The following is a 10,000-nucleotide window of genomic DNA, read 5'->3' as shown; positions in this document are numbered from 1 at the left end:
GATTATTTCAAAAAAGAGAAAAAAAAACATTTCAACGCGAAATCATCTTCACTTTACAGTGGCAAAACGACTACTGGCAGCCATTTTGTCCGTCGAGGTGATTATCGGCTGATAATCCGAGATAGCGAGCCAATGAGAGCGCGCGGTTTTGTATAATCACCTGTGTATTTATACTAAATATATATATTTTATTTGCGCTCAGTGGATGCGAGAATAGTCATCTCCTGTCCAATGCCGGCGCGCTGATGGAATAATTGTTAAGTATTTTACACTGGGTTAATTTTCAGATTGATTGGGGGCCCTTGCTTACGATAACAACGTCAGCGTAGAAAACCTTATGAGGTATCACAGCATTTGTTAAGTGACATTCAAATATAATTCAATGGTTTGAATCCATCGTACTTTTGTAAAGTTTAAATAGAGTATTTATCATAATATATCTGTTAGGTTTATCTTTCATATTTTCAGTAGTATTTTACAAAATTGACCGTTATTGCACTGGAACAGGGAAAACAAGTCGTTTCCCATAAATAAGTGTTGTGCAAAAGAAATGGCGACAGAGAATCGTAATAAACTGTTGATAGATCTTGTCTCTTAAGTCTCTGTTTTGCTCCCAAAAGCGCTGACCGTGAAATTCTGGGTACCATACACTTGTTGGACAAATCCAACATTTGCTTATTCCCGATATGTCTAGAAATGATTTATTTTAGTTTGACAAGCGTCCCAGTGTCCCCAACTTCAAGGAAGGGTGCAAAGTACAGGTTACAGGTTTTTGTTTTGCCGTAACTGGAACAACCCAAACCTTTACAAAATGCTAACCTTAGGCTTAAACAGTATTTTTTTAGGCCTAATGTAACAACAACAAACAACAACAACCTTTATTTCATTCAATACTAGTTACAATGAAAAGTTTGTCCACCCAAATTTAGCAAGGCTAATCATTGAGTTGGGTGGAGAAAAAATAAAATAGCTAATTAATATATTTACAATGACAAAGATTTCGAAAGGAAATAATAAAATTTTAGGACAAGAGCGACTGAATGTTTCTATTATAAAGATGTGAGCTACTACAGTGGAATACAGATTGAAATTCTAGTTAATGGATTGCTGATAATCTTAAGATTCAATCATATTTGACGAAAAGGTTTACTCTAGATGAAGGATATCACAAATATCAAGTTAAGATTCTTTCAAAGAAAAGAACAGGAATAGCAGTGTCAGGGAATTAATTCAATGCGTTTAAAGTAGATTAATTGAACTAAGATTATCTTTTAGTTTTTAAGTCCAATATCATTTGGCAAAATGCTTTATTCTATGAATAACTTCGCAAGTTTCGAGACAAGAGTCTTTAGAAATTCAAATATCGAAAAGTATACTTGTTATTTTCCCAGTGAAGTCGTTCTTTCTAAGATTTCTTGGGGTTAAGGGGATTCCATTCCAGATAGTTGATCCAGTTCGTGAGAAAGAATTTAGCTGAATTGAGAGTCTAGAGCTTTGCGTATAGAAATTGTTTGAAGCAGAGGATCGAGTGTAACGAGGATGGATATTAGAAATATCTTGAAACTGCTTTTGAATTAGCATTAGTACAGTAAAGGATTGCGTTGTTTGAACAACGGTGAAACAATGACCTGCAAACCTCCACAATTTCACCGCCATTAGAGTTTGGGAATGGCCGTATTTATACTAGAGGACGTCTAAGACGTCTAGACGCATTAAACGTCTGGCCGTACGTGCGATTAATATAAATACGGGACGCATTTAACTTCGACGTCTCGAAATCAAATTCATGATTTTCTTCAAAAGAGACTTGCATTAAATCACCAAAGAGACTGGGTACCTCGGAGACCGATTGTGCCCTTCATTACAATACATACTTAATTGACCGCTCCCCATAGGGGCTTTTCAGGGCCAATGAAACACAACGAAACGACAGAACAGAACAACAAGAATCCCAACTGGCCGGAGGCAAGCCAGTTGGCTATTTACAAGTGCAGCTGAGAAGTTGAACCAGGGACTACCAGGATCAAATTCAACGAGTGGCCAGAGCGGGTCTTGAACACGGGATCTCCGGATCTCAAGGCAAGCACCCTAACCACTGGGCCACACTACCTCCGTTCATTGCAAAGTGCGTCCCAGTTTAGTGCCCTTCGTCTTTATACTGGACGGCTGAGACGACTAAGACGTCTGTTAAGTAGGTCGTTAAAACGCACTTAACTTGAAACATTTAATTCGTCTGACGTTTAATGCGTCCACCTTATTTCCGTATTTATACTGAGACGTCTTATAAATACGGTTAATATAACAAAGTGCCCTCTTGGCGCTCCTCCTCAAAGTGGAGGAAAAAAGCTGCATATTTACCCTACCCAAAGAATAACTCAAACCTTAAGACCTGGTTTTCACTAGCGACGCAAGCTCGTTTACTTGTTGTTCATTAGTGTCCATTGTTCTAACAAAAGGCACTAATGAACAACAAACTACTGAGTTTGCGTATGCTTGTTGTGCTTATGCTTGCGTCACTAGTGAAAACCAGGCTTAACACTTAACTTGCGGTTGAAGGTAGGTGGCAAATGCTTAGACTTGGCAGGACACTTCAATCGAGTTGGATATCGAAATTCATTTCTGAACATAATGCTTTCTTCCTTGTCTACAGTGTTTAAAACGCTGGGAATTATTTGACTTTTTTTTTCAGGCAAAAGGAGGGAGCGATAGGTAAATGATTGAAGTCAGGGATGATTCTTCATTTAGAGATGCGGTGGCTTCAGTGCCATTTGTCTCTGGTGGTTTTAAATTAAACTTAAAATCCCCTGCGAATTCCGATGTGCTTGTTAGTGATGTGCATGCATCTTATTCCAAGATGGCCGCCATTTTAGTATTGTATTCTTTTGCCTGATTGTGAAGGCGCGGTGGTGGCCTCATGGTTATTGCGCTCGACTCCGGATCGAGTGGTCCGGGTTCGGGGCTTGGCTGTGGACGTTGTGTTCTGTTTTGGGCAAGACACTTTACTCTAACGGTGCCTCTCTCCACCCGGGTGTATAAATGGGTACCGGCGAAGTTAATGCTGGGTGTAATCCTGCGATGGACTAGCATCCCATCCTGGTTGGAGTAGAAATACTCGAAGTCGCTTCATGCTACAGAAACCGGAGATAAGCGCCGACATAGTTGGACCTTTTGGCTCGTATTAAGTCTTCTCTTTCTTATGCAGTGCACTCAGATCTAAACGTAATAAATCTTGAAAATTTAACTATAGCAATTCGTAAACCGAACTCTAAGCCATTTTTGGTAGCGACATTGTACAGACCTCCCTGTTCGCCAACTGGTTTATTTTCGAGTTATGAATCATTTATAGGCAAATTAGATTCTCTCGACCTAGAGTACTATTTGTTAGGTGAGTTCAACTGTAATTTGGCCTCTTCTACACCTGATGTAAACACTCGTCGTTTACTCGAGATTTCGGATTTATTTGGACTCAAACAACTGATAAACGAACCAACTCGTGTTACAGATCTCCACATCTACACTAATTGATTTGATCTCTACAAATTATCCTGACAGGGTAGGCTGTTCGGAGTCTCCCATATTGCCATCAGCGAACATAGTCTCGTCTATGTTTATCGAAAACTATCTTCTGATTTACCATCTAAGGGACACTCCTCCATCTCCTACAGAAATTTTCGAAAGTTTGATCTCGAAAATTTTCGAAATGAAATCGCTCAACAAGACGTACTAAATTGAGTAAAACACTCTGGATTAATTCAACCTTGATGAAAGTTATGCGCTGTCGCGATGCTGCTAAAAGGAAAGCAGTAAGACAAAAGAATCCTCAAGACTGGGCCAATTACTTCGGACGATGAGTCAATTTATGTAAACAACGGAAACAATACATTGACAACACTCCTGAAAATTGCAACAAATTCTGTTTTCGTCCAATTACTAGCAGTGTTGTCTTTACCCATCTAAATAGATTGTCAAAAACTAAAGCTACAAGGCTAGATAATATCTCTGCTAACTTGATTCGTGAGTGTGCCGGTATTATTTCAGGCCCTTTGTGCGATCTGTTTAAGAAATCCTCGATGTCTGGCATATTTCATGTGCTAGAGTGACTCCGTTGCTTAAACAAGGCGAGTCATCTGATTTAAACAACTACAGACCTATCTCAGTCATTTCCGTAGTCGCCAAAGTGTTCGAGAGGATTGTGTACGATCAGTTATACAACTTCTTAAACAGCGAAGAAATTATCTCTAAACAACAATCTGGTTTCCGGTCTTTACACTCAACTGTTACTGCTCCTCTAGAAGCAACTGACAGTTGGGCGTTTAATATCGATCGTGGCTACGTAAATGCTGTAGTTTTCCTCGACTTAAAAAAGGCATTCGACACTGTTGATCATGAGATACTACTAAAAAAATGAATCAGTGCGGAATTCAATGGAAAACTCTTTATTGGTTTAAATCTTATTTGACGAATCGCACACAACGGTGCTCCGTTAACGGTTGTCTCTCTGACTTCTCCACTCTTAAATGTGGTGTGCCACAGGAACCGATCCTTGGCCCTCTTTTATTTCTAATCTATATTAACAATCTCCCTAACTGTCTGTCGTTTAGCCCCGGGGGAGGAGGGGGGGGGGGGTTACTCCCTTATAAGGGCTTAATGGGGACGTGCGGCCAGCCAGGGTGTGTTTTTCGGGATTTTTGTCTCGAACAGGGTATCGAATTTATCATTTTTTTGTCTTAATCAGGGCATCGATTTATCAATTTTTGTCTGATTTGCATCTGATTCAGTCTAGTCTATCTCACGACCTTGAAAAGCTAAGCAAATGGCTTGTGTCTAACAGACTTACCTTGAACACTACAAAAACTGAATTTATGTTGATCGGCTCCAGACAAAGGTTAAATACTCTATCTGATACACTCAAACTCTCCATTGATAACGTTCCCATGGAACAAGTTTCCTCTGTGAAATCACTTGGAGTTTTCATCGATGAAAATCTAACGTGGAATTCCCACATTGATAAACTGTGTAAAAAGATCGCTTCCGCCGCGAGTCGGAGCCATAAAGCGAGTCAAGCCATTTGTGCCTCAATCTACCCTACTCTGCATATACAACTCCCTTGTTCAACCTGATTACTGCAGCATAGTCTGGGATAATTGTGGCAGAACATTGTCTAACAAGCTACAAAAACTACAAAACCGTGCTGCACGACTATTAACTTCAACGGGCTATGACGCTGATGTCGATTTCTTGTTTCACAAACTCAGCTGGAAAGACTTGCAATCTTAACGTCAAATTCAGAAAGCCCTAATATGGTTTTCAAGTCTTTAAACGGTCTGGTTCCCGAATATCTCACTTCTAAATTTGTAACACGAAATGAATCAAATTATGCTCTGAGGGACTCGGTTAACAAACTTGTTGTTCCCTTTCCGAGAACTAACTACATGAAAAATAGTTTTAGTTACAGTGGTGCAACTCTTCAGTTGGAACAGCTTGCCCTAGCTGTAACATTAGAGAGTCTGCTTCATTAAATCAATTTAAACGCCTTCTCTATCATACTTTTTAAACACACGGCATTCATGGAAATCAGGTTTATAAGTGGAATATTGTTGTAAGTTAATATAATATTAGGATTACAATTTTAGAATTTTGGTTTTAGGATCTTAGACATTTTATTCTAATTTATGGTACCTGATGAATTTTTGCCGTGTATAAATAATGATTAAAGATTAAAGATTTAAGATTAAGAGATTCTTTCGTTTGATTGCAAACTGGCCCTTTTTGAGGCTCTGTAAGGGTAAATTCCGACAAGCGACATGGCCTACAAAGTAGCGACAGCACTTAAAGTGAAATCGCGACAAACGACATCCTTTCATTAAATTTCCGACAGCAACGGTCACAGCAACGTGAAACATTGACAAACCACCGACACGAGACCTTTTAAAATTCAGACAAGCGAACAGGGAATTCCCCCCCCCCCCCCCCCCCACCGCTGGCAGGGCCTCCTTTTTGGCGTCGTTCAAGGTTAAAAAGGGGTATAAGCACGCACGTTTTTGAGACGCGGACGGCAACCGGAAGTGAGTTATTTTCCCTTTTAACTTGCTTTCACACAACCACGTTTACAATGCTAAGTATCTTTTCTCCGTTAGAGATGATTATTACAAAAATCTGGGAGACACCACTGTCCTGGCACGCAAAATGTTCTCTTCCGGTTGCCGTCCGGTGTCTCAAAAACGAGCGTGCTTAAGCTCACTATTCTTTTGAATTTTACGTTTGAAAGCGAGGCCATAAGGGCCATTTTGATTGAAGATAAAGGTTACACACGTTTTGTCTGTTTTAAATTTATTTCTCTTACCGTACGGGTTTTATCTAAAATTTGCAATTCCTTTATTTCAAAGGACGCATTCGCATTAGTACATTGAACGCAATGTGGTTGCGACTCTTTGGCGCTACTCAGCGTTTATCATTGTTATTTTACGTCCTACTCGAGATACCACCTACTCACATTTTAAGCAAATGAAAACAAAGCTCGTAAAAGAATATCGGGGAGGTAAATAAATGGAAAACAGACGGCAATAATTTTGGCAAGGGTACAGGCGCCGGCAATTAGACTGGCTTCCTCACTTGATAACAATAATGATTTGATTGTGGCCTTGCACACCCAGGAAAGACACATAAACAAAGTGATTTTCAGTAAGTATCTCGGTTATCACACGCTATCTTCATTATTATGGTCTGAAATTAACTCAACATCTTGGACGGGTGTCAAGAAAGGCTTGGCTCTTAACATAACATGCGATTTGTCCTTCATTTCCCCGGAATATTTATCTACATAGCACGTTTTTTTCTGTTGTGATGTTTTCAATTCTGGAGGACGCTTGCATTGAAAACCGTACCATACTTCACGTAAAATATCGCGATATCCTTCACGGAAGCGATCATTCCTGATTACAAATATAATCGGGTTAACAGATGAATTGAAGAACCCACACCAATAAGCAGCTACGCCAAGTCCATACGGAATATCTGTTACTCTAGTGTTGCGCGTGGCCAGAACAATTAAACACACAAAAGGAAGCCAACAGAGTAAAAATACCAGCAACACAAGCAAGAGGGTGTACGTTATTCGACGTTGCAGCCTCATAACTTCAAGCCCTCCTGTTGTATATCTCGAAATTCTGTCAGTGTGCTTGCGAACCGCGAACAAGATCCTCATGTAAGCGTAGGCCATACTCAAAAGAGGGATGACATACGCCAATAGGACAAGGATTAATAGGTAAAGCCTGTCGAAGGTCGATACTGGGTATGCTACCCCACATGACAACGTAGTGGAATTGTAGTCGAAGTGTCCCCAGCCGAGCAGTGGTCCCATTGATAGCATTGCTGAAATGATCCACATGGAAGCGATCATGTACCAAGCTCTTTTTATCGTAATCGAGCGAGACAGAGGCCTCACCAGGGCCTGATACTGCTCGATGCTCATTATAGTCAGCGTAAAGATTGAAACACAGAAGAAAAACGAACCAAGGAATCCATGAAGTTTGCACAACGAATCACTCATTATCCATTTGCGAGCAATACAAGTAACAAGAGAAAACGGCATCGATAACAATGTTACTCCTAAATCGCCAACCGCCAGATTCATAATAAACATATATCGCGGTGTCTGCATATTCGAGTTTCTGTACACAACAATGATGTTCATAGTATTTGCTGTAATGGCCACCAACATTATCACTATTAAGGACGAAGCCTGAAAGGCTGCCTCCGTCGGAAGATACTGAATATAATAGCTTGAATTACTGTTTAAGTTTGTGCCCACCATGTTCTATCGACGAAATTTCCTTCAGTGCTGTAGAAAGAGATGTCACCTGTGTGTTGTTTTATCTAAAGTTATTTTCCTTCGATCAGAAGCCATTGAACTTATGAACGTCATTTGACTGGCGGCGGATAAGACCTGTCGAGCCATATCATAATCTTAGATGACAAACTGTTCCGTTGAGGAAGTGCTTACTATCTCCAAGACTTTCTACTACTTCGTGTTTCAATGACGACGTAAAGTGTTAAACAATACAGCAGTTCGTTGACAATTTTCAAAGACGCAAGGTTTTTTTTCGATCGGCGCGTGTGGTCGCCTATTGTTACTTCTGTAGCAACCTGTTCGTATATTCGTTCACAATCAATTCCAAATAAATATTGAATTATTATGACAGCTAAACTCCTCGTCTCTCAACATTATGTCATTTGGTGCGATGAAACATTTAAAGTTCTCTTCTCAAAGAACTTCTAATCCTTGGAGAAGCATCTTAACCAATCGAAGTACAAAAGGGATATAACGCTAAGCTCCTTAACAGACAGTGTGCAGAGCGTTCAAATGCAAATTTTATGGCGACTGTAACCTGCGATCAGGCGTTTTTTTTTTTATCCTCAGGCTATGGCGACTGTTGATCAGTAATTTACAGAAAAGTGGGTAAGATTGCTCTAATTATTCGGCTAATTGAAATATAAATGGGACTTTTCGTTTGAAACACAAATTCTTAAAAACATAAGTAAGCCAGGATTATCAGACCGAAACGGTTACTAGAGGCATTTTGCATATACTGATCAAATGCAGGTGTTTTCATGAATAAGCTCAAAACTTGTCAAAAGACAATGCATTGAACAACATGCAAGGCACTTTTCAATGACAAACTTATCACACAGTGTTGTCCTTTACAAGAAATGACAAGTGATCATTATCATTCAACCGTATCACTAAAAAAAAGCATACAATGAAATATCTAATAAGAGAAATTATACCCTTGATAATTTTATTCTTTTGGAAATTGATCAAGCTACGTGACTAGTCCAGTTTTGAACGAAACGCATTGTTTGCATTACATTAGGGAGTTAAAGAAACCACAACGGCTACGGCGACGAAACCTACACTTCAAAATATACGTTTGAGCAATCCTAAGTATTTCACGAATTATTCCATCTCGTTTATATTGTACAATATGGGCGAACATTGGTGCGGACGGATTTGAAGTTAAGAGAGAATGAAATATTCAATGTTAACTACTGTTGTATGCCCACGTTGTTGTCAAAACCTCAAATTTGGTCGAAAACGAGTCCGTGTAGATACTTCCAAACCGCATCGATTTTGATGCGGTTTCGAAGTCGTGAAACCGTATCGATGTGAAACCGCGTTCGTGCAAACGCTGCCTTAAGCGTCGCATTCACATGTGCCGCATCTAATGCAAATGAGAAAAACCTATTGAGAACTTTAATTAAAACGGGCCTTAAACTCCCTAATATCAGTTGAGGCTTGCCAAGTTGAGAATCGTTTGCTCTAAGTCAATTAGAATAAGTTTTTTGAGTCCCAGAGGGAAAAACTCCTATTCAATGACTGGATTTCATGCAAGAATTTGAGAGACAAGGAGCAAAAAAAGTGAAGAAAATAACCTCTATGTGAAACACGGTGATATCTAAAGCTTCAAGAAACCCGTTAAGAAACCCAACTGGAAGAAGAGATCAGCCAACAGGCAATTACCAAGGCGTTGTGCGATTTGAATCCGATTCATGGTCAGAAGCTTAATTGAACGCGGAGCACCCGCATGAAAACTAGCTGCCTAAGCACAGGGCCACATAGACTGCTGAAAGGGGTTGGTATGACTCGTTTGCGTATTTGTTTTGAGCGCAAGACGTCTGCGCAGAATGCAGACCACGGACTACTCCCAAGAACCATACCTATAAAAAGACGATTTGCAGTATTGTCATCAAAACACGAATTAGGAAATTTCTGCTTGCAGTATTCGGAGTTGAGGATGCTTTTGCTTTTGTCTACTCATTCATAACAAAACTGATTGTTATACACCCTTTTAATAAGTCTAATATATGCCGTTTTCCGCTAATGATGTCAAACCCTTGCTTTCAAATTTTATTTAGAAATGTACAAAGGCCTAAAACTTTTCCGATTTCTTTTCTTGTTTGAAGCCTTTGTACATTTCTGAATAAATTTTAAAAGCATGAG

General features: G+C 39.7%; 2 protein-coding genes across 2 annotated transcripts in view; one reads left to right on the top strand and one right to left on the bottom strand.

Moving 5' to 3' along the window:
* Window positions 1–594, top strand: part of LOC138041787 (uncharacterized) — a 14,804-nt gene extending 14,210 nt beyond the window's left edge. The window contains exon 8 of the mRNA XM_068887494.1: window positions 1–594. This exon is cut by the window's left edge and continues 464 nt beyond it. The gene's annotated coding sequence lies outside the window, so the exon portion shown is untranslated.
* Window positions 595–6,313: 5,719 nt separating this feature from the next.
* Window positions 6,314–9,898, bottom strand: LOC138041729 (neuropeptide FF receptor 2-like). Its single transcript, XM_068887461.1, has one exon. It carries the CDS (start codon window positions 7,811–7,813, stop codon window positions 6,698–6,700), a length of 1,116 nt encoding a protein of 371 aa, XP_068743562.1. The 5' UTR covers window positions 7,814–9,898; the 3' UTR covers window positions 6,314–6,697.
* Between the last annotated feature and the right edge of the window lie 102 nt (window positions 9,899–10,000).

Source organism: Montipora capricornis, chromosome 1, assembly GCF_036669925.1.
Source record: "Montipora capricornis isolate CH-2021 chromosome 1, ASM3666992v2, whole genome shotgun sequence".
NCBI classification, from domain to species: Eukaryota; Metazoa; Cnidaria; class Anthozoa; order Scleractinia; family Acroporidae; genus Montipora; species Montipora capricornis.
Note: the sequence above shows the minus strand (reverse complement) of the source record. Positions and strands in the feature narration are given on the sequence as shown.